Below are 24,905 nucleotides of genomic sequence, written 5' to 3'. Positions count from 1 at the left end.
TTCAAACATGTTTTACAGAGTGCCCAGGGCCTAAGGAGTCCTCTGCCTGCAGTAGCAGATGTTTGATAAACATGTGGAATTGGACCCAGGCCCCTAATTGCAGTCCCTGGTTGCTGACAGGTCACTTAGAGAAGCCTTGGGCAGTTGTGGGGAAGAGGCAGGGACTACTCACGAGTCACCAGGTCAAAGCACTTTTTCTCCTCGGGGTTTGGCCTCACTTGGCACGTCAGCAGGGTCAGCTTCACTGGGGGCCGGTTTATCTGTGGGAAGTCGGAGCGGAAAATGCACGTTACCCTCTGGGCCTCCCAAACTCTTAGGCCTCTGTTTCTCACTCTGTTAAATGGGCATAATCCTGCTCCTGTTTATGTCTCTCCTCCCCCAGCACATTAAGGTTGTGGAGTGTGGGCCAAGACAAGGCTGGGAGCTTTGGGTCTCATCCTTCCCTCCACAAGTGGTCTCCAGTAACCCGGATCCAGGTTTGGGGGTCAGTGTTGGAGGGGAAGGCTTGACACTTGTCTGCTCAGAACACCAGGAGGGGAAAGGACCCATGAGGCTCCGAGACCCCCCACCCCTCCAGGCCTCACCATGCTGTGTGAGATGGTCAGGCAGCCATACTTGACTCCACACTTCCTTTTCTGCCAGACTCTTCGAATTCTAGGGCCCAGAGGGATAGAGAGATAGTGACCCAAGGCTCACACCTAATTCCCCTGTATCAGAAAAACAGTCCTGGACCAGGTCTCCAGCCCCACCAAATGACCTCCAGCCACACACCTCTTCACCTCTCTGACCCCTGACCCCTAGATCCCTCACTTTCTGGGGCTCCCTTCTGAAGGAGGAGACCCAGCTCTGCCCATAAGAAGTTCCCAGTCTGATGGGGGAAACAGCCTCACTCTCTGGGAATCCTTATTCTAAAGGGGACCACGTGACCTTAACTGTCTGAGAGCTTCTAGTCTGATGGAGGAGACACAGCTCCCAACCTCAGGGGGTTCCTTATCTGACAGGAGGAACAGGCTCATGACCACAACAGATGAATTATGGTTAAAGACAAAGCAACATAAATATCGAGACTCCAAAAATACAATTAGCAAATCCACGCTCCAAAGCTACCTAACACTTCTGTTCTCCTGTAAATATTAATTGGTTTAACAGTTATCTTCTCTGAAAAAACTGATTAGAAAGTAGAAACATGAACACGTCCCATAAGGGTGTTTGCATTCCCCAGACTGAATTTTTTACACCAGGGAGCAAGGCGCAGGCAACCCTTTCATTTCCAGGCATATTCAGTACACTGTAGAGGCTGAGAGGGCATGGAGACTGTTTAGGGCATATGGGCGCTCAAAGTGCTAGCTGCTGCCATTCTTCAAGTTAAGAGCCACCAGTGACTTTCAGAAGCCTGTGTGCCCCGGACTGTGATTTTGCATCGCCACAGTGGAGCGTACGGGAACCCTCAGGTTTACACAGATGATGAGAATGGCCTCTTTGGTCAGCAACTCCAGCCCTGACATTTACTGGCTGTGTGGCTTAGGGAAGTTGCTTAGGCTCTCCAGTCACTTACCCGTCACTTTTCTTGTATAGAAAGCCCACCTTCTCTGTCCCAAACTGCTTGTTGCCTTGATGCTGGTGGATGCTGTAGCCACCTCCCGAGTTCTTCCGGCTCATGCTCTCCTGTTCCTCAGACGTGCAAAGGAGACCTCAGGTTGGGAAGAGCCCCATTCTGCAGGGGTCTCCCGCAAGGAGACTTAAGGGGCCCTGAGAAGCCTTCCTTCTCCGCCCACCCCCCACATGGTGTGCCTTGGGGGAAGGCATTCCTTTTGGGATGAATCAGGGGCTGACCTCTCTGTTGTCAAGCTGCAGCGTCCCTCGCAGGGAGTCCCGGAGCTGGGCCAGCTTCTGGAGCTCCTCCTCCTGGGCCTGACGCAGCTATGGGACAGAGGGCAGGACACCATCATCCGTCCGCAGATGTGCCTGGTGCAGAGCCCAACACCAGAGCGGCAGGGCAGGAGCCTCACTCTCTGGGCAGGGACCAGCTCTCCCACCCCCACAGGTTCTCCGGAAGGACAGGGGCCTTGAGCACATGCCAAAGGGTGAGGCCCCACTTACTGCATGTACCGAGGCCGCCAGCTTCTCGATGAAGGGGGACAGGCTCTGAGCAGCCTTCCAGCCATCTTGGAAAAAGCTAAGAGGTGTGAGGCCAAACAAGGAACCAGAGAGAAATGAAAATGAGCAATGAGGCACGAAGTATCGGCGAAGGTGCTTGAAGGATCACCGGGCAGTATAGTCTGATGGTCAAGAACAGGCACTCTGGAGTTAAAGTGTCTGGGTCCAGAGCCCACTTACTAGTAAATCTGAGCCTCAGTTTTTGCATCTGTAAAATGGGGATAACAGTACCTGCTCACAGGGGTGTTGGGGGATTGAGATAAAGTGAGTCAAGCACTTAGTGCCTGACAAATGGAGAGTGCTCAACAAAGAGCTGAAAAAACATTACAAGGTACAGACATACAGAGTCCTTGAGGGTCTGCCAGACCTGGCCACCGGCTGTGTTCTCTGTTGCCTGATGGGCTAAGGGGCAAGGTGTGGGGGTAGGTTGGGGACTTTGGGGATGTGGGGAGGAACCTACTTGTGCTGGGCGTGGAAGAACTTAATGAGGCTCTGCAGGAAGTCAGGACCTTGCTTCATCTGGCTCTCCCCGGCTTTGAGCAGGTACTGGGGGGAGGGCAGGGCAAGATGTACCACGTGAGCAGAAGCTATATCTTAGTGACAAGGATCGTCTCCATCCCAGGGTAATCCTCTTGGCCATGACTGAAGCTTGGTGACATCCCAAAGGCCATCTGACCAGGACCTGAGCTGAGCCTGTGACTGGGCCCATGGAGGATCAGGAGAGGCAAACAGGAAGACACATCCCACCCACCCTCCTCCAGAGCCCCCGTTACCTCGCACATGTGCAGCTGGAAGACGCGCCGCTCCCTCTGCGTGTCCTGGGCCACCTCCCCAGGGCTCCCTCCTGTCACTCTGGCCCGGTCCCTCTCCTTCTCCAGCCTGGCCCTAGACCCAAGGAGAGACAGGCCTGAACATCTCTCGCCAGTCCCCTTCGCGTCCCACCATCCCTACATCCTGCTCTCTGCCATGGGCACATGAGAGTGAGGGGGCCCTCCTGTGTGCCGGCTGTGTCGTAGGGCTGGGGTACATGGTGAACACGGCAGATTCAGGGAGGCCACAGGCTCGTGGGGGAGAGACATGGATCAAATCACAGCCGCGAGAAGAGAGGTGGGAGAGAAATGAGGGACTCAACCTTTTGCGGCTGCTCAGGAATTGATGTTTGAGCTGGGATCTGAAGTCTGAGAAGTTGCCTTGGAGGAATCTAGGGCTGGGTAGGAGGAGCAGAGCATGTGACGGCTGGAGGCAGGAGGGATCAGGAGCCCAGATGGAGAGGGAGGTGGTTCCAGGTGAGCTAAAGAGGGGCCAGACCATGCAGAGCCTAATTCAGAGCCTGTCAAGGTTCTGGCCTTTATCCCAAAAGCAATGGGAAGGACTAAGGGTTTTTATACAGGTGACAGGCTCAGATAAGGACCAGCTGGGAATTGGGGTGACCACTTCTGATTTTGCTGGAAGGGATTTAGAACCATGTGGGTTAGACGACCACTCAGCACCTTGTCTTCTGAGCTGTGGAGCTTCCCATTAAAGCTTAGAAAACCTTTGTTCTTTTCTTTGTAAGTGAAGATAGAAAGCACTTCCCATCCCTGTAACCGAAAGTAACCTGGGCCTTCTCCCTGCAGATTTTAAGGGTCGTCTGTTTTTCTCTTTGGGATGGGTGGAACTGTGTGTGAATCCCACACCCATTGGATCACCCACTCCCGCCAGGAGAGTATTTTCATATTGGAGGCTGAATACATGTGACCACAAATCTTGTATAAAGGAAACACCTCACTTAACAGTTCTGCTCCCAAGTGGGTTCCAGTCCTGAGCAGAGCAGACAGACATCGATACATTAGGAGCTGCATTACTTCCCCTCTTTGAGCCTATCTTCTCATCTGGAAAATGGGGACCCTTATCTGCACCCAGATAAGATCAAGTATGCAAAAGACTTAGCACATAGAAGACTATAGGCCCCTCTACGCCTCAATTTCCCATCTGTAAAATGAGGGAGCAATGGCCTAGAATGGTCCCTTCTGGCACTAAGGCGCCAGGCCTTACTGAGGTGAGACCTCTAGGACAGTGTTTACATGCAGAATCTACCTGGAGCAGTTTCTCAACCTTGGAACTAAAGACATTTGTTGTGGGTGCTGCCTTGTGGGTGTAGGATGCTTAGCAGCATCCATGACCTCTTAGATGCCAATCTCCCCAGTTGTGAAAACCAGAAATGTCTCCTGGGGGTGAGGGTGGAGGTGCAAAAGTATCCCTGGGTGAGAACCACTGCTCTAGAGTGGGGTTCTGCAGGCTTTTAAAGTTTATTTAAATTTTCTCACAAGTGGTTGTTTTTCATTCTGAGTGGGAGTTTGTGGCAGGGTGCTGTTAGGGGTAAGTACCGGATCTGTGAACTGGGCCTGAGGATCAGGGCAGATGCCTCATTTTGGATCTGAAGATAAGCAGTAGAGAGGCAATGGCTAGGCCTGCAGTGTTAGCAATGATGAGCCTGGCAGCTTGCTAAGTAGGGCAGGAGACTGAGTGGGCAGAGCAGCTGGGAGGGGGCAGGGGACTCTCCCAAGTATATATCGTTACTATATCTCTCAATAGTGAAAAAAGCAAACTAGGTGTGTACCAACAGGAAGTGGTTAAATCAATTATGCTATGTCCCTGTATAGGGACATTAGGCAGCTCTTAAAAAGGATGTGGAGGCTCTGTATACATGGTGGCATGGAAGGCTGTCTGCTGCAGAGTAAATGGACAGAAAGGAAGTGACAATACAGTACAGTGGCTAGAAACGTGGATTCTGGAACTGACTGGCAGCTCCCTCACTTACTTAACCTTTATAAACCTTTCTAAGCCTCAGTTCCTCCATTTCAAAAATGATACTAATACTGTCTAGTTCTCAGGTGATGTGATTACATGGGAAACATTTAGTACAGTCCCTGGCATATGGTAAGCCTTCAATAAATGGCAGGATTATGGTGATGATAATGATACTAATGATTAAATAAGAACTATTAGTGATTCCTTTAGATACTCTTTCCAGTATAGGGTACTTCCTTAGTTATTTATTCAATATTTTAAATACAGAGTCCAGTGGAGATTAAAGGACAGAGCAAGTTAGCCCAGGATGAAGATAAACTGTAAGGTACATACATGACTTTGTGAATTACCATGGCTCTGTCCCTCAGCCTCAGCTCTGGTAATTTACAGAGATTTACCCTACGAAGTCTGACATCAGATGACCTGAGACACCTCAAACTAATAGCTGGGGAGTGCTTTTTATTCCATCACACCCCCCCCCCCCCCATATAACAGCAACTCCCATTCCTTCCCTGTCCTCAAGGATCACCAACATTTATAAACATTTCAACCATTAGGAAGGCTCTTAGTTCCTCTGAATGGAGCGGCAGCAGGAGTGAAATGAAATGGCGAGTGAAACATGCTGAAATGCTGGTTACTAAGGAGGAGGTGGCTGGAGAGGGGATGGCAGCGCAACACTCGGGAGACGGGAAACACAGAGGGGAGGAGAGGAGAGGAAACAAAGTGGGTCAGGCACCCACCAGCCTGGCCTGGAACCACCTCTCCTGTGATGCCTGTTCCGACCACCCTCCCCTCCACCCAAACAAAACGACTTGCTTTTTCTGCTACATGTGTGCTGATTATGGCCTTATTGCTTATTTACTGAGCCACTTCTCTTCTTGCTTACAAACCAGTGGGACCCACTAAGGCGGGGAATGTGGTGGTTTTTCCCCTCACTACTTACCTACAGATTGGAGGTAATAATGGCACCTTTCCCTGCCAAGGGGAATAAATCAGGTAACAGATGTAAAGGGCTTATCACAGTGTCTGGTACAAAGGAAGCTCTTAATTAAGTATAAGTATTAGCTGCTATTATTACTAATTATTATTTTTAGGCACTAAAGCAATAACCCCATTTTATAGCTGAGGGGCCTGAGATGATAAGTCACTTGTTCAAGTCACACAGCTGTTAACTGGTAGAGCAGGATTTGAACCCAGGTCTACCTGGCCAACACTGTGCTCAGATTTGTTCCATCCCTCTTTTCATTCCTGGCTCCCACAGCTGGTGACAGTCATGGTGTCTTTTTCAATAGATCATGGTCAGGGATTATTTTGCAAATGATGAAGCTGAGACCCAGACAAGGGAAATGATTGCCCACGATCCCAAGCTGACTAGGGGAAATGTTGGGAGCAGAGGTCTGGGCTCCCACCTCTCAGCCCCTTGCTGTGTTACTGTGGTCCCAGCTCTGGCTCAGAAAGATGGCCAATACATACTTGTTGAAATGCAGTGCCAGGAGCTTCACATGCACTACACTTACTTCATCCCCATAGCAATGCTGCAAGGTATCACTGGCCCCATTTTGCGGATGAGGAAACAGACCTGCACATGGAACATCCTAGATAAACTTGGCCCCTGCACGGGGCCTGAGATGCCTTTTCAACAGTGCCAGGTGGAGCGGGAACCCTCCTCCTATATGAACAATCCACGGATGAGACTCCTCGTGTTTTCAGACAGATGCTATCAGGGCCCTGGGCCCTTCCAGCTGCTGCCCAGACTGGTTTGACTCATGGCTCATCAATATCTAGCTGTACCTGGAGCGCTCATAAAAAGAAATGTACAAATCACCTATGCCAGGACATGTAGCTCAACCTATGTAACATGCATGTCAGAAGCCAGGAGACCACGTAGCAAGGCAGGAAGAACACTGGACTCAGAAGCTTTGGGTTTTAGGCCAGGCCCTATCGATAACTCACTAAATCATCTCAGCCAAGCCCCTTTCCCCATCAGTTACACAGAATCTTTTCTTTAAATGGAACCTCGCCCGGCCGGGCGTGGCTCAGCGGTTGAGCATCAACCTAGGATCCAGGCGATCGGAGTTCGATTCCCGGTCAGGGCACATGCCCGGGTTGCGGGCTTGATCAATGACTCTCTCATCATTGATGTTTCTATCTCTCTCTCCTTCTTCCTTCCTCTCTCTCTGAAGTCAATAAAGATATATTAAAAAAAATAAAATAAAATAAAAAAATAAATGGACCCTCATAGGCAAGCTCAATATATAAACCTGGTACAAGCAGAGCTCCTTGGGGAAGGTCAGCAGGGTAAGGTTTATTCTTCCCATTTGGTAGACAATGCCCTGAGAGGCTAAGGGCTTTTTCAAGGTAACTCAGGAAAGCCATGTGACCCACATCCATAAAGCAAAAGATAGCTTGTGTGTCCACACCCCTCCCTAGGCCTTTAATGAGGGCAGATGGCAACACCCATCATAGCTCCCACACCCACCACTGCAGGATCTACACCCATAGCTGGAGTGCAGATGGAGATGCTGGTGGTGGAGGGAGAAGTCATAACCTTCATGGTAGAGGGAGAGGTTCCTCCCCGTGGCTCCGGGAGTTGGAACAATAAAGCTCCAGGATCTACTTCTTGGAATTGAACCTACAGAAATATTTATGAGTGGGAGCAAAGATTTAGTTCCAAGGATGCTTCCCCAATGACAGGGGCAGATAAAATACACTGTGGACATGCAGACATCGGCACACCTTGCACCATTTAAGTGACACTGTATATGAACATGTAATGATGTAGAGATTTATACAAATATTTATATATAGAAAAATAGCTACAAAGATGTTAATACTTTAGCCTTGGAAATGAAGGATTTTCCTCTTAGTTTTTGTTAGTTCCTTCTTCCCTCACCCTTTTTAAGTGATAAAATTACTGTGCTACCCACACCATGTAAAAGAAACCCTCAAACAACAGAGAAGTACTAGATACTCCCCGCATGACCCTAATCCTCTCCTCAGGATGATTAAAATGTTTCTTCTTTTACTTCAGAGCTTCTAAGTTATTCATAATGAACATGTATAGCTTTTGCAAAATGCAAGCGAAAAAATTTTATAAAGGGGTACAGTGGGCCTGGCTGGGCCCTGGTAGAGGGTTGAGGTAGGACCTGCAGAGTCCAGAAGTCAGAGCCTGAGGTGTCTCCACTCACAGGGAGTTGGTCACTGGGTGCCTGAGGCTCCTTCATCCCCACGATGTCATCGGTGGTGCACACAAGAGGCCAGGGTATGCCATCAACTCCCTTTCCTCCTCTATGTCCAACTGCTTATAGATACCACCTGGTGGTGCAGAAGGAGGATCAAGGTGCACAAACCCAAGCTCTGCCTCTGCTGTGTGGCCTTGGGAAAGTGACTTAATCTCTCTGAGCCTCCAATTCCCTCTCTGCCAATTGGGATACTAATATCTCCCTCACAGGGCTGGGTGATTGTGAGGGTTAAATGACCAGCATATAGAGGTGTCCAGTAAACAGTAGCTCCTCTGTCTCTGGCACACCAAGCACCACAAAGTAGCTGGGTCTCTGAGAGCAGCGTTCTGCAATCCCTTCGCAATAGCTCCCCTGTGGTGGTCTTGTGGTCCAGCCCCCAGACTCTAGTTAGGCCTGTTCATAAACCACCCCCACCACGACCACTCCCACCCCCCATAAATGCAACTAGAGAGCAAGATGTCATGCACTTTTGGGTGGCATATCCTGGCAGTGTTTAGGTTCTTCCCGAATCCAGTCTCCTGCTACAACACAAACATCACTTTCCTGGACAAACCACCTGGCCGCGGACACTTACATTTTGGCTTCATAGTCCTTCCACGCCTTCTCCAGCTGTTTTTTGGAATCCTGTGGTTTAAAAAGAACAATTTTCCCAAAGGGGCACTTGGAGTGTGGAATCAACAGTAGACTTTACTATCTATAGGGAACCCTGCACTTTTGTGCTCCCCTATGCCATTCGAGCCATACTCCAACCAGCCCTGCCCCCATAGTCCTGACTGCAAACCTTCTCCCCAGTAGAAACTGACCCTATTAATCAGGGCTGAGCCTTTTCTCCCACCTGACCTCTTCCCACACTTGCCAAGAATCAGTAGGGTTTAGTGGGCCCAGGCCAGGGGGTGGGGAGATTTTGGGGGTCTTCCCTGAATTCCCTCCATTGGAAATGGAGATCACTGCCTGGCCGGTGTTGCTCAGTGGTTGAGTGTCAACCTATGAACCAGGAGGTCATGGTTCAATTCCAGGTCAGGACACATGCCTGGGTTTCAGGCTCGAACTCCAGTACGGGGTGTGCAGGAGGCAGCTGATCGATGATTTTATCTCGTCATTGATGTTTTTAGCTCTCTCTCCCTCTCCCTTCCTCTCTCTGAAAGCAATACAAACATATTTAAAAAAAAAAAAAGAAATGGAGCTCACCATGAGGATGAGGAGGGGGGATGAAGGTCAGACCCCCCCTCAACTTTATCCTATCAGCTTCTTCTGCCTGGCACTAGCTCATCCTCTCACCAGGAAGGGTCCAGGTAGAGGAACAAGCACTGAGAGGCTAAGAAGTGGTCCCCTATGGTCTCCTACCCAAAGCCAGACAGCAAGCTAGTGAGACCTGGCTCATCCCTGCCCTAGTTTGCCTGGGCCCAGCTGTTCACACCCTCAGAACAGCCCTGACTTCCGGATGCCCCAGTCGGCCAGGTGAAAAGCTGCCTGTCTGGTTTGGGTGGTTCCCAATCTGGTGTCTAGCCTGGGGCGAGGAGGGAAGCCTCTAGGGGGAGGACAGCTCCTGCCCAGGACCTTCTGGGGCAGCCTTTCCAGGGAGATTATTGTCACCTTCTTTGAGCTCCACTCTGCCTCAAGCCAGGAGCTGCCAGGTGCAGAGAGAGCAGCCAAGCAGAGTCCTGATCCCACACTGGCTCCTCCACTGACTAGCTGTGTAAACTGTAAGCAGATTGCCAAACTCCCTGGGCCTCGATTTCCTCAACTGCAAAGTGGGGATGACAGTACCTACAGAACCCACCTCATAGGGTTATAAGAATTCCGTGAGCTATTTCACATAGGGCTTTGGCAGACAGCAGGCCAGCCATCCTAGGCTGACCCTGGAGCCAGGTCCTCCTGTCCTTCCGAGAGTCAGTAATATGGGGCCAGTACTTCCACTGTGACAGCCTCACTTGGCCTCCGCTATGGTCTCCTGCCCACCCCTGACTTGCTCCATCCCACCACCTCTCCCCACCTGGAAACTCACCTGTCGCCCGTCCCTTAGTTGCCCCTTCAACAGACTGTCCAGTGGGAAAGAGACAATGTTGTTCAGGTTCTGAACCTGGAAAAGCAGAGACCCCCATACCCACCTTGGGTGATCATCTGTCCAGCCCCAAGGGGCTCAAGTATAGAGAGGCAAAGGCTATCACTGGGGGGCAAGGAAAGCAGGGGAGAGAAAGATGAGAAAGGGGGAGGGTAGAAGGGGTGGCACAGTCGGCCTCCCATAAAAGCTGTTCCACTTCCCCTGACTAACCGTCCTCAGCACCTCACTGTCCCAGGCATGTCCATGATCCGTCCCATCTCTGTTCTTTTGCCAGGAGCACCTCCCCTCCCCTCTCTGTCCCCCTATCGTGCCCATCTGTTGTTTTTGTTCTCACTAGTTCCTTGTCTCCCCTTTAATGTGGGGAACCCCTTCCCTGTGGTCACCAGGGGAGAACACAGCAGTCAGAGCTGACCAGAGCTGACCATTTTTAGGCCATAGGGGTTGGATCAGGAACAGGCATGTGGCCCAAGCCAGCCAATCAGATCCTTTCTGGGACTTTACTGCCACAGTCACGGGAGAAATACTGTATCTTTCTTCAGGCAAGATATGAACCTGGGCCTGCTGGGCCATCTTGCCCACTGAGCAGAGACAAAAAGAAACTATCTAAGAGAAAGAAGGAGCCTAAACCCAGTTACACTCCTAGACTTTCCATTACAGGGGCTAATGAATTCCCCCTTTAAAAATTAACCTAGTTTGGGTTGAATTTCTGTCATTTGGCAACCTCAAATGGCCTGTATAATATTTCAGTCCACCTTTCAAGATATAGCCCACGCCTCTCGTTCTCCAGGGAGCCTTCCTGACCACTCCTGCCCGTGACCTATGCTGACTTCCCCTTTTCTGAACCATGGCAGCACTACTCTGACCCAACCTGCTAAGTCCTTGAGTTTGTGCCACACTGCTGGTATTGCTTGGTATCACCCTACATCTCAGCTCCTGTCTCTCCCACTAGACTGTGGCTCTCTGAGGCAGAGCCTGACTCCTGTGTCACCAGCCCCTGGTACAATGCCTATGATAGACTAGACCCTCAGCAAACACCGGCTTGAGTGACACAAGGGAAAGAGAGGTAGAGACAAAGGAGATCACTATGCAGCTCATCTCAAACACTGTGAAAGGCCTCTGTGTAGGCCAGGGTGAGAGGCAACACTACACAAAGAGCTATAATGACAGATGGCAATATTAGCTAACACTCAGCGCTTACTCTGGAGTAGGCACTCAACTTGTGTGATCCTCATTACAACTGTGAGGCGGGTACCACTGCTACCCCAGTTTTACAGATGAGAGACCTGGGGCTCAGGCACATTGAGTGACTCACCTAGGGTCACACACCTAGTGAGCAGCAAAGCAGGCATCTGAGACCCCAGTCTAAGCCTGAGGTCCGGGTACTGAATCACTGAGCAAACTGCTCGTCAGAGATGCGGCCCTGCCAGCCCTGGAGTGCACTACTGGGACGAGCCACGAGGTCCAAGAGCCAGCCTAAGGAAGCCTGGAAGGAGAGGGGCTTTACTGGGAAGGGATATGGCCAGTCTTGTGTTCAGACACTCGAGCCAGACATCCTGGGTTCAATCCAGCTATCTGACCTTAGGAAATTGCTTAACCTTATGTCCTAGTTTCCTAGCCTGTGAAGTGGGGAAAGCAGTAAAACCAACGCCACCGAGCTGTGCTCCTGGATTAATGAGTTAACACGTAAGGTACTGAGAACCAGGCCTGCACAGGGAAGAGATTCTATCTCAGGTGGCCTCAAGGCAGGGACCCAAGGACAGGGGAGGAGGCAGTCTCAGAAAGGAACCTGAGGCCTCTGGGACGCATGCAGGGCTGAGAGGCTTATTGAGACAAGGCAGGTTCTAGGCTTTGAGGATGAAGGGAGGAAGAAGGCAAAGGTAGTCAGAACTAGAAAGGGACCTCAGGTCATGGGTCAGAGGTCAAGGGAGACTAGAGATCAATGACAACCTGGGAGAAGGGTGGAACCCAACCCTTTCCGGCCAGGTGCCTAAGCCCACTAGAGCTACCCTGAGCCTGGGCGGGGGGGGCTGGCTGAGAAAGGATCAAGGGCCTCACCAGGTTCTTGAAGAGTGCGGCCACCTCGCGGGTGAACACGGCCAAGTTCAGGAAGCCAGTGGACAGCTCGTGACTGTTCTGGGACAGGTGGCTATTGCCTAAAGACTCCACGGCCTCTCGGTACTGCTCTTCATTCTCCACGTGGCCTGCGGAGATAGGGAAGGTGCTCAGAGGTAGCTCCAGGCTGGGGCTGGGGAAGGGGCTGCCTGGCCAGGCTGGGCATCGAGCGGGCTCACTCACCAAGGCCAGAGCTGTGGATTGCCCGCACAGCCTTCTTTATTCTCTGCAGGATGGCCTGGTCTCCTTCCAGCATCTGGAAGCAAGAGTGGACAGAGGTTCAGGGATGCCCAGCTGGGACGGGTGCCTGACTCCACGATCCCACCCTCCAAACACACAAATAGAGTTTCCTCCATAGTGACCCCCTGCACCCCCCACCAAACATAAACAGACCACCCTCTTCTACCCAGGCCACACAGGAAACCACAGGCCAGTCGCAACACAGACTCCTGCCTGATTCCAGTGCAGGCTGAGCGAATGTAGCGATTCCGAGGCGTGTGGTGTAGAGGGATGTGCCAGGCCTGGCTTGAATCTCAGCTCTGGCACTAACTAGTGTGTCACCTAGACAAACCTGATAACTTCTCTGAACTTGTCTGCAAAATAGGCTTGATACTGTAGACTCCAGGAATTGCTGAGGGAATTAACGATTCTGCGAATATGTACAAAATGCTTAGCCAAGGACCAGGAGAGAACATGGACATCTCTACATTCTCAAAAGACATGGATGGGGGAATGCTTGTTCCCCAAATCCCAGGCTCAATAAGCTGCCATGTGAGGGCGAGGAGGCAGAGCCGGGATACTGTGGGTGGGCAGTGAGATCAGAGAGGGCAGAGGGGACACATTCAACATGCCCCTGGAGAGAACTGGTGGGACGACACCAGGCAACCTCAAAGTCAAGGCATTGCAGAACAAACAGCAGACAGGGGAATGCCAGGAGGTATGGTGGCGAGAAGCAGGCCTCACATGCCCCAGGTGGGTTCATGCCATGTGGAAACCACCCCTCTTTCAGTGGGGTGTGGAAGCTGCCAACCTCATGAAACCCTTATGAAATACATAGTTAAGTTGGAATGTTAGGGCTGCAAAGGGCCCACAGAGCCACACATGAGGAATCTGAGGCCGGGGGGGGGGGGGGCATGCCCAGGGTCAAACAGTGGGCAGGCAGCAGAGCTGTCCAGGGGTGCCCCAGGACAGTGCTCTAACCACAGCCCCTCCCTGACCCCAGCCCCACCTGTTTTGTCCAGTGACTAAAATGCGATCTGAGTTTCATCTCCAAAGAGTTACTGCAATGTGACAAGAGTTAGCAAACACACTGGAATGGTATCTCCAAAGAGTCTAAATAATGCTCACAGAAGGACATACACAGGGCAGAGCTTAGAGGCCATGTGGGGTATTCTTGGAAGCTTCTGGCATGTGGGAAGCCTCTGGAAGGAGAGTGTCTGGTTTTGAAGCCCAGCTCCACTGCCCAGATGCTGTGTGACCTTGGGGAAGTTACCTATCCTCTCTGAGCTCCCTGATCAGCTATCTGTAAAAGGGGAAAGAATGCCTACCTCTCAGCTGCCTTGTTTGTTCTATCCAGAGTTAACTGGACCAGGGTGGACACTTGACCCAAGGTAGACCAATCAGATTCTCTCCCCAAGGCATTATGAGGATGATTTTGGAGGAGGTGATGCACATAAAAGGTTTGCATGGTGCCAAGCAGAGTGTGTCCTCGATGAATAGTACCTATGATCATTAGCAGCAGCTGCTGATAGTGATAAAAAGGCCAATTACATTCTGTATACTTTTCCTATATAGATTAGAAACCTAATATTCTCCTCCCTGGGTATGAACTTGAGATACTTTCATTCGGGACCAGTGGAGGCCCATCACAGGGCTGAAGAAAGAACGAAAGTCAAGAACTTAAGAGAGACTGGGGAGAGGGGGTCATAATGGAATCAGCTAAAGAACTAAGACACTTCTTACTAGAGAGACAAAGACAAGAGGAGAGAACACAGACATCACTATAGTTCCTAAAGACCAGGATGGGGAGACACATGTCCACCAAAGCCCTTGATCCCCACCTTGAGACCTGAAAAGGGAAAGCTAAGAGGTGATCAACTTAAGGAGCTATGACTTCACCCTAAAATTCAGTACAAGGTAAAGATATGAACAAATTCCAAAGAGATTTAGAAAACTCCCTAGAAGGTAGATCTGTGTGCATAGCATACAGAAGGTTCTCAAAATTGTCTACCTAAATGAATGACAGTTTGCAAAGTCCTGGACACGGACCTGAGAGGTCTACTATGTCCATGCTCTAGATGCCTTCTGGGGAGTCTTCCCACCCCATGATACCCATTCTCTGAAAACTGCCTTCCTCCCCTCTAGAAGTGAACCCTTGCTGCCTTGTTTGTTCCAGCCACAGTTGACTGGACCAGGGTGGACACTTGACCCAAGGGAGGCCAATCAGATTCTCTCCCCAAGGAATTTGGAACTGGGCTCTGGGAAGCTAGCTAACTGATTGGAAGTGCCTAAGCTGGGACATCTTGCCCACCACGTGCAATGAACAAAGAACAAAGCAGACATGTAGAAAGAAACATGAGACCCAGGCTGCCACAGAAAGGCCGAAGGAATGAGCTGCCCTGGTTTCTGATAACTTCCAGCTCTTGTTATGTTGGATATTCTGTCCCTGCACAGGCAGGTAAGTCACCCTAATCGCCCACAAACTGTCCCTTGATAGCTTTGCCAGACGCATAGCAGGACATGGCTTCCCAGAAATATACTATTCCTGTCCCTACTGCTCTTAACAACCAAGGTTCACACAGCTATTCATTCATTCATTCATTCATTCATTCATTCATTCATTCATTCATTCAACTAGTTACTGAGTGCCTGCTATGCATTCATACCCTGTTTAAAAGACACAATCTCAGCTCTCAGGACATCATCATCTAAGGGGAGAAAGAGCCAAGTAAATAGATACTTGTAAAGCAATGTTATTAGGGCCACCATGTTAGATGGATAAGGTACCTGGGCGCCCAGGGGAAGCAGAGCCCTGTCTGCTTAGGAAGAACAGGGAAGCTTCCATAAGCTATGATGCTTGACTCTAGGGCTGAACAGGAAGAAAAGAAACTAGGAGACTGTGCTGTGAGGCAGCGTGGGGAACACTGAGTATAAGGCAGGACTGCTAGAGGGAGGCTTGCTCTGGGAAGAAAGGGCAAGGAGATTAACATAGTTGCTCACTCGCTCATTCATTCATCCCAACAAGCATCTATTGGTGCCTCTTCAGCCGGGATGGCCCTTTCTTCAGGAGGCTCTCAGACATAAACACACAAGTGCCTGAAGGGGGCACAAGAGGGGAGAATTCTAATCACCCTCTTCTCAAGAAAATATCTGAAAATCATTCACACTGGGGTGTAAATGATAATACCTACCCTCTATGATACATGGGCAAAGATTTAAGCTAAAGAAATATAATTTTAAGGAGGAAATTCTGATCATAGCCTGGGGATGGGAAGGTATTTGGGGAAAAACACAGAGGTGTCCAGAACCCTGCACTGATGTGTCACAAGCCGAGATGCTGGCCCCAGTCTCCCCAAAATGATCTCCCAGGGAGATACTAGCCCAGCCAGTTCTCCAAACTGCGTCTTCTTTAAAATGGGAGAAAAGTAATATAACATGGAGGGAAATCCATTTTCCACTTAACTCAGAGTTACTGTGAGACTTACATGAGATCGCAGACACTTGCCAACAAGGCTTGAGGCATTTGGAAAATATGAGCATGATTCTTACTGTGGTTTGTTTTCTGCCTCTGTGTGAGGCCAACCCTTATTTCCCATGTGTGAGCCTGGATAGGTTAGGGGAAAAACTCACGTCTAGATTTAGGTGGGTCCATTTAACCCCCAATAGTCGGTCATTCTCAGAGTGGGGCCCCTGAACCAGCAGCATCAGCATCACCTGGGAACATGTTAGAAATGCAAATTCTCTGGCTGGATCAGAAAATCTGGGTGGGGCCCAGGGATTTGTGTTTTAACAAGTCCTCCAGGTGATTCCGATGTACACTAAAGCTTGGGAATCACCGGTCTAATTCTACCCTTCTGAGATGCAGTAAATCATCATTGTTAAAAGTATGGAGCTGGCCCCAAACTACCTGGTTTTGAATATATTAGCTCCTTAGGTACTCGCTCTGTGACCTCTCTGTGCCTCAACTTCCCCATTCACAAAATAGGGTTAATAGGGTTGTTGGGGAGGTTAAATGAATTCACATAGGTAAAGTGCTTATAACACTATAATGTGATAGCTAACACTGTTATCTATTTCAAAATTCAACTTCATTTAGGGATTTCTTAACTTTCCCTGAGCTAATTAAAGATGATCCCAATGATCCTGCTCAGCAAGATGTGGGACCACAGGTGCAGAGGGGCCACGTGCAACCTCTGCCACTGGGCAGCCACAGAGTGCAAGATGTTACATGTCGCGGGTGCAGGCTCTGTGCCAGGAACGTTACTTGTCACTCTCCCAGCCACCCTTTGAGGTAGGCATTGCCATTCGCATTTTAGAGATGGAGCTGCCAGGGGAAGGAACATGTCCAGGTATTTCCAGGTCACAGAATGCTGAACAATGGCAGAGACCATTTAAACCGAGGTCTGGCCAATTTAGGGCCAATGTTCTTTCCATTTCAACCAGCTGCCCCACAAAGGTTAGGGGACACGACTTCTTTGATCCTCGGACTAGATCTGCCTCTGAACCTGAACCCCAACTCCACACCTCTACCATAACCTCTCACCAGCCTCTCAAACTTCAAGGAGAGAGGAAAGAGGGAGAGAGAGGGAGACCCCTCCAAAGAAAGCAAGGTTAACAACAGTGGTGGGGCCCCAACTACAAATACTCTGACTGTGCTACCGAAAACAGGTTAGTTCAGGCGGACCCTGGAGAGGGTCCCCAGGGCTGTGAGGCAGACATTAGAGATTAAAACGGATTTGAGCTCGAGCAGAGGAAGAGCCCCTAAGGAAAAATTAAGGGCCGTGGGAATGAGCAGGCTTCCCAGCACTTGAGGAGCCTAAGGATTTCAGGGGCTGGACAGTGATTCAGGCCCTGGGTTTGGGCTTAGCACTGATTACCACATAGATTTCTCTCAAAGCTAAGAGTCAATGGCTCCATGCAAGAGCCTGGGCAGGCACTGGACAAAGTCAGGTAAAACAGAACATCAGGGACATGTCTGAACTTGAAAAACCAATTGGAGGCCTTCAGATAGCCTTGCCTGGCTGGTCCTAGACAAAGCCTGAATTCCAGCTGGTGGCACTGCCCCACCCCACCCAAACCACACACACACACCGTGCTCTGGCTCTCTGGTTTGTCTTCTCTGCAGTCAGATGACCACAGATGGCAGCACCAGGGCCATGCCCAGCTGTCCTGCTTGGAAAGGCCTTCTTCATGGCCCCCTCCTGGGTCAGGATTCCTCAATAGGGCCCATTCTTCATTCCTGTGATCTCTCAGAGCCAGCTGTGGTTACTATGGCAACTCAGCCAAGGGGGCAGAGCTGCTAAAGCTAAAGCCTTGGGAGCTGCAGATTAAATTCCACCATTAGACATTCACTCCTTTGGACTATTATAAGACATAGGCACCATGTTTGTGGCATCCCATGCCCATTACAGCCATCATGAATCAATCACAGTATTTTTTCCACTGACCCTGGGTTTGGTTCATCATTCTGCTAAGACAGTTCTACCAGTTAAACTGAAATTGGCACAGGAGATGAAACCTTTATCTTTGCTTTGGACCATGATGTTGTCCCTTTAAAAACAAAGTCACAGAACATTAGAGATAATCTAACATTACCTCTTCATTTTACAGACTGAAAACCAAAGTCTCAGATGAGGTATCATTGGAAACTCAAACTAAAAAAGAATACATACCAAATCTTGTACAGGGCTTTACAGTTTCTAAAGCAGCCTGACACCCACCCTTTAAGACTCAGCATCCCAATGAGGCTGTCATTGCTTTTGATCCTATCTGGCTGATGAATCAGTGAGGCCCAGAGAGGTAAAGAAAGTTGCCTGAGCTCACACAGACAGAAAGCAGCGGAGATGGACCCAGGACCTAAACTGTTAGAGTGTAACTCCCTTGTTCACTTCCAGTCTGTGGGCCCTAGGCACTGGAGATGCATGGAGTTGCTACCAGGGCCCTAAGAAGCTGCACTTATAGTGAACACTAATGACCAATAAAATAAGTCTTGCCCTAGCCAGTTTTGCTCAGTGGTTAGAGCATTGGCCCACGGACTGAAGGGTCTTGGGTTTGATTCCGGCCAAGGGCACATACCTTGGTTGCAGCCCAGATCAGGGCGTCTGTGGAAGGCAACCAATCAATGTGTCTCTCACATCCATGTTTCTTTCTCTCTCTCTCTCCCTTCCACTCTCTCTGAGAAGCAATGGGAAAAATATTCTCAGGTGAAGATTAAAAAAAAAAAAAGTAAAAAAAATAATAATGGTATTATAGTTATGTAAACAAAAAAAGAAGTCCTACTGTTTACAGATTCATGTGAAATATTTAAGGATGAAGCTATATGATGTTTGGAATTTGCTTGAAAATAAGATGAGAGTCAGGGAAGCAGGTGGGGATGTGGAGAGGGCAGGACAGGGTTACGGGTAAATGGGGGGGTCATCATTCTGTTCTGTTCATTCTGTTATGAATATTCTATATTCTCCATTACCAGAAAAAAAGTTAGGGATGCTAGATGGAAAGGACTGGCAAAATATTAATCGCTGAAACTGGGTGAGTATACTTTTGTGGATGTTTGAAAATTTTTACAATACTAAGTTAATAAAGAAAACAAGAGATTCTTATATTCAGAAAAGTTGGGAACCACTGCACTAAGTTACCTGAAACTATCTGGCCCCTTTCAATGGACAGCGGTCTGGGCCTGGCTTCTCGCAGAGGGATGGGATGGGAGAGTGGGATTTGGAGAAGTCAGCCTGAGAGCTGGGGGCCCATGACCAATGGAGGGCAAGGAACAGGTGGAGGGTCCTTGAGGGGGAGGCAGGAAGGGGTTAAGGCGGATCGGCTGGCTAAAGGTGGCTGCCAAGCTCCATGGAGTAAATATATAAAGAGGACACATAGTAGAAAGAGCACAGGACACAGGATGTAGATCTGGGTTCTATTCCAGCCCCAATTCCTTACTACCTCTGAGACACTGAGCTGAGCAAGTCCCTGCCTCTCCAGGCGAATTTGCACCTGCAAAATGGGAATGATAGTCGCTGCTGCTCCAGCCCCCTCCCACTGAGAATCACATCACATAAAGACTGGGGATATTCGTAGCCCATGCAAACAGGTGTCCTAGTCATGTCATGCTCTAAGTTTGCTTTTTCTCACCCACTGGCCCAATCACCAGATCCAGAGAAAGGCAGGGAGCCCCAAAGGGCCTTCCTGGGTGGCCAGCAAGGAGGGGAAAGGGTGGGACTGAGAAGTATTTGCTAGCATCCCACCTCCGGCCAATCCCAGCTCAGCTCCACTCCCTTAATAGTGTCCAGAATCTCAAATTTGCAAACCTGCCCCTCTCCGCCCAGTGGGCCACAGAGGGAGCGGCTGGGGTAAAGTCTCTAACAGAGACTGGCACACAGTAGGAGCTCATTCACACATACTGAGTGCCTGGCTGTGCCCAGGCCCTGTGCAGGTCCTGGGGAGAGGGATGTGAGGTTCGGGCACTGCCCTGAAGGTGCTCACAAGGAGACAAGGATAGGCTTGCTAAGGACTGAGGAGGCCTTGGCGAGCCTGGAGCAGGAGAGAAACCTGTGCGGGGGCACAGACAAGGAGCACCCACCCTAACCTGGGATGAAGTGATGTTCCACCAGAGCCTTGAAAAATGAGGAGACACTGATGAGGCAAAGTAGGGCGGGGAAGATGACTCTAAGAGAGGAGAGGCACCTCTGTGAAGTCCCTGGGTAGGAGCATTCAGCACATTCTGGAACAGCCAGGGCCGGGGGGAAACGGGGGCCCCGAGTGACCCGCTAGGAGACCATGCTCACAAAGAGAGCTGCACAGATGCTCCTATTTCATTACTACTACGTGCCAGGCTTTTTCTAAGTACATGACATACTTTATAGTATTGCATGCAATCCTGTCAACAACCCCAGGAGGCTTCACAGATGAGGAAACTGAGGCCCAGGGAAGTTATGGCATTTGCCCAGGCTCACACAACTAGTAAGTAGTGAGACCTAGACTCAAACCCAGGGCATCGGGCTCCAGAGTCCATGGTTTACCAAAACCTCTAAGTTACCCTACAAGTGATGGGGAGCTCTGGGAGGGTTCTAGACGACAGACAGCAGTGACTTGATCCATTCCCGTGGTAAGAAGTTCAACTCTGGGACTCGGCTGCAGACTCTTGGCCAAGTGGGAGAAAGGGGGTACACCTTACCTCCCGGGCATGGCAGGGCGATGGGGAGCACAGCCCAGCCCGGCCCAAAGCACATCACCCAACAGGAAAGACTCCATTCCAAGCTCTCAGGGTGTCCACTTACTAACAGGAATCCAACCTCCGCCCACTTACCGCGTGCTGGCTCTGGGGCAGGCACCTTGTTTGTTCCTCCCAAGAGCCCTGTGAGGTAGTTACTATCCTCCCCCTTTTACAGAGGAGGAAACTGAGGCTGGGGCAGGTTAGGCAACTGGCTCAAGGTCATGAAGATAGCTCTAGGAAGTATAGAGCCCTCTGTCTCCAGAGCCCTCTCTCGCTGTCACGCTAGAGCAAACCATGAGGTCAATCCCACCTCACTGAGCCCGGGTTACCTCTGTGACGTGGCTGTGAAGATTAAATTAGGTTACATTTAGTCTAATGGCGGATGTTGGCATCTTGAGAGGCAATGCAGAAAAACACTGTGAGAGAAGAGGGGTGCTGAATTTTAGGCTTGCCTCTGCCATTAGCCCCTATGAGCAAGTTCATTTCTCCTGTGCCTCAGTTTCTCCACCTGTACAATTTAGAGCTGATGAACATGAACTCTAAATACCCTTCAAGGTCAAGGCTCTGGGACTCAGAGTCAAGGTTAATCATACCTACAGGGCTGCTCCACCCTCAGCCACCAGCAGCAGGATCAAGTCTCCAAATGATTTTCAGGTGGATAAGCCCCGGCCCCCACCTGAGAGTCCAGGTTGGGCAAGTCAGGAGGTGCCAGAGGAGAGTAGGGCTCTTCCAGCTGCCCTTTGCATCACCCACGTGGTGTTCCTGCCTGCCTGCTACACTTCAAGGCCTGGGAGCCAGGACGAGTGGCCAGCCCCAGCCTCTGGTGTGACCTCGAGAAGTCTCCTTCCCTCCCTTGCCTGGCTCCTTGTCTGGAACTAAGAGGTGGGGCGGTGCTGTGAAAGGCTTCTGCCAGCCCTGACATTTATTATTTCATAATAATAAATAATTATTATTCTCTCGCTGTTTTCCTTCCTGCTGCTAGAGCCCGTGACTGGCCATGTGCCCCTTGGTGGGGTTACCACAGACTGCTCCCCAGCTCGGGAACCTGTCCAGTCCTGCCAGCTCAGCCTCACCAGCTGCCCAGTGCAGGGTGGTGGGAAGCGGGGAGGAAGAGGGGTTGCAGGAAGGGAGCCTCACCCTCACCATATGCTGAGGCCTCTGCAAACCCCAAATTTCCTGGCTGGGACTTTCCTCAGGAGACTGCTCAGCAGAGATGAGCTAAGAGAGCAAGAACTCTGCAGGCAGACTGCCGAAGATTCTGGTCCGACCCCAGCCTGGCCCCAAGCCCTGAATTCCACCCAACCCTGGCGAGATCCTAGCCTGCCCTCCCAGACAAACTGTCACAGGGTCTCATGCATTCCCATCCTCTGGGCCCCCTTGGAGGCCTGGATGAATCCCTCCCTGCCCCCCACTTAGACTTGATAACCACCACTAACCCCAGGCCTTAAACCCCAGGCCTGTCCAGTTTTTTGCAATTTCCTCAGTTTGCCAGACCTTTGCTCATGTTGCTCCCGTTGCCTGGAGAGCCCTATCCCATTCTGCCTAGTAAACACTTCATCCTTCCTGACTCAGCTTACAGATCACCCCCATCCCTACCACACAGAACGGACCCCTCTAGAACTCACCCCTCCTGCCTTTATGCCACCCCGTGCCCACTTTTATCAGGGCACTCATGGCCCTTATTTACCTCTCATGCCTGACTTCTGAAAACTCCAAAAGGGCAGGATTGGCTCATGTGCTTTTGCACCCACAGCATCCAGCACAGAGACCGGCACATGAGTAGCAATAAATGTTTGTGGAATGAACAAATGAATAAATGAATGAATGGATATTAGCAAGGCCCTATGGAAATGCAGAAAAGACAGCAGGAGTTAAGGACTCCAGCTTTTACATCACACTGTTTTCTGAGGTCCAAATTCTGGTTCCAATACTCTTAGCTGTGTGACCTGGGGCAAATGACTTAGTTTCCCTGAGCCTCCATTTCCCCATCTGTCAAATGGCATAATAACAGCACCTGTCTTAAAAGACTGAATGTGAGCAAGCATTTAAGCACCTAGCCCAGTGCCGGGCATACAGGCGGTACTTCATGGCAGCTATCCTCCCAGCAGAGATCTCTGTAGTCCCCAGACCTGAGTCACACATCCCCAGGCTGCCCAGTGGAATCACCTGGAGCGCTTAAAAAAGTAAGGATGCCAGAGTCTCACTTCAGACCATTAAATCAAAGTCTCTGGGGATGGGGGTGGAGTGGGGGAAGACATCACTAGTGGAGGTCCCAGATTTAGCAAAAATAAATATAAGACATGCATTTAAGATCATCAATGAATACGTTTTTAGTATAAGTATGCCCCACATGTTGCACCGGCATCCTGTGAGTTATTTGACAACCCTGCTTACCAAGTTCTTTTTTCTCTTTTTGTTTTTTTCCTGCCTTTGTTTCCTTATGCGGATTATATGAATCAATCTATGGGAAATGCTTACAATGCTGCCTGGGGTTTGCCATACCTATTCTTATTGCTTTTAAAACAACCCAGATGCCATGGAAGAACCTTGAAAACATCACACTAACTGAAAGAAGCCAGATGGATAAGGCCACCTATTGCAGGACTCCATTGATATGACATAGGGAAGGGAAGTTGCCAGGGGCTGGGGGAGTGGGAATGGCGAGTAACTGCTAATGAACACAGGTTTTCAGTGGAAATGGTCTGGAATTAGACAATGGTGACGACTGCACAACACTGAAAAAGACCACTGAACTGTACACTTTAAAACAGTTTAAATGGCTAATTTTTCTCAATTTTTGAAAATCTACCTAAAAGCAACCCAGGGGATTATAATATCCAGCTGGGACTGAGAACTGGGTAGGCTCTCAACAAATGTTCAATGAAGAAATGAATGGAGCCTGGCCGGGCGTGGCTCAGCGGTTGAGCGTCGACCTAGGATCCAGGCGATTGGGGTTTGATTCCCGGTCAGGGCACATGCTGGGTTGTGGGCTCTATCAATGACTCTCTCATCATTGATGTTTCTCTCTCTCTTTCCCTCTCCTTCCCTCTCTCTGAAATCAATAAAGATATATTTTTTAAAAATTAAAAAAAAAAAAAAAGAACAAATGGATGGAGAGAGCGAGGGCAGAGAACCTGCCTCGTCCATAACTAGGTGCAGCTACTAGTTCCTGGGCACCTCCAAGGTACACACGATTTCTTTTTGAGCTGGTGCCAGGACTGCACAGACAATTTAGCACTCACTCAAGTAATTACCTCGTCCCTGTTGCAATTATCTCCTTTTCTCTGTGTGGTTCCTGATTTACAGATGGAGAAACTGAGACTCAGAAAGGTTGAGTCATTTGCCCAAGGTCACACAACCAGTAGGAATTCAAACCCAGTCTGTCTATTTCGGTTATTGTACTGTCCCCACAGGCCTCAGGCACGAGCCTCTGTGTTGTGGGTTGTCAATCACCTATCTTTTCATGGACATGAGTCCTTCTCCTTCCCAGATGGGGACCTTATCTTGTCATCTTCTTGCCCTCAGAACCTACCATGCCGCCTTTGAACACAGGGGGTGTTCAATAAATAGACTTTAATGGATAACTAACCTTAAGTGGGCATGAAATGGCTCACCACAATAGTTTTCACCCTGACTGCTCACCAGAATCGCCTGGGGAACTTCTGAACTGCTCTTTCGTCCAGGCATCACCGCCAGGAGATTTAGATTCAGTAGGTCTGGGTGGAGCCTGAAGTGCTTAAAAGCACAGTCAGGTGAAAAACCAGCTGAGCTAGAGAACTTTTAGCAGCTATTCCCACTCCGCCTCCCATACCTTCCACAATCACAAAGTTCCCCGGACAAACAGAGCCCAGAGTCCTGCCCTAGAGTCTCGGGAACTCACTGTGCCTCCGTGGGCCTCACTGCCCCACGTGCTCTGGGCCCAAGCACTGAGCCCATCAAAGGAAACTTTTAGCAAGAACTCTGAGGACTATACAGGCAGGTGTCGTTTGATTGTGCTTCACTTTACTGTGCTTCACAGATGTTGCATTTTTTACAAATTGAAGGCAAGACCCTCCACCAGCAAAAAAGATTATAACTCACTTCAGTGCCATACTTACTTTACTGCAGTGGCCCGGAA

The 24,905-nt window shown here is 49.9% G+C and overlaps 1 protein-coding gene across 9 annotated transcripts in view; it reads right to left on the bottom strand.

Moving 5' to 3' along the window:
- Window positions 1-24,905, bottom strand: part of ASAP3 (ArfGAP with SH3 domain, ankyrin repeat and PH domain 3) — a 43,051-nt gene that overhangs the window by 8,527 nt on the left and 9,619 nt on the right. For 6 of the 9 annotated variants that reach the window (XM_081143976.1, XM_081143975.1, XM_081143977.1 and 3 more), the window contains 12 exons: window positions 12,547-12,619; window positions 12,307-12,452; window positions 10,195-10,269; window positions 8,764-8,813; window positions 3,290-3,448; window positions 2,931-3,042; window positions 2,618-2,703; window positions 2,101-2,176; window positions 1,834-1,920; window positions 1,556-1,665; window positions 585-654; window positions 173-260 (listed from right to left, as the gene is read on the bottom strand). In XM_081143976.1, the coding sequence (XP_081000102.1) occupies window positions 173-260; window positions 585-654; window positions 1,556-1,665; window positions 1,834-1,920; window positions 2,101-2,176; window positions 2,618-2,703; window positions 2,931-3,042; window positions 3,290-3,448; window positions 8,764-8,813; window positions 10,195-10,269; window positions 12,307-12,452; window positions 12,547-12,619 (1,132 nt within the window). The remainder of the gene's footprint in view (window positions 1-172; window positions 261-584; window positions 655-1,555; window positions 1,666-1,833; window positions 1,921-2,100; window positions 2,177-2,617; window positions 2,704-2,930; window positions 3,043-3,289; window positions 3,449-8,763; window positions 8,814-10,194; window positions 10,270-12,306; window positions 12,453-12,546; window positions 12,620-24,905) is intronic. The other 3 variants (XM_081143980.1, XM_081143982.1, XM_081143983.1) reach the window with 2 other exon arrangements.

This window comes from Miniopterus schreibersii (genome assembly GCF_964146895.1).
Source record: "Miniopterus schreibersii genome assembly, chromosome: 8".
Lineage (NCBI taxonomy): Eukaryota > Metazoa > Chordata > Mammalia > Chiroptera > Miniopteridae > Miniopterus > Miniopterus schreibersii.
The sequence above is the reverse complement of the archived record's forward strand: the minus strand, read 5'-3'. Positions and strand labels throughout refer to the sequence as shown.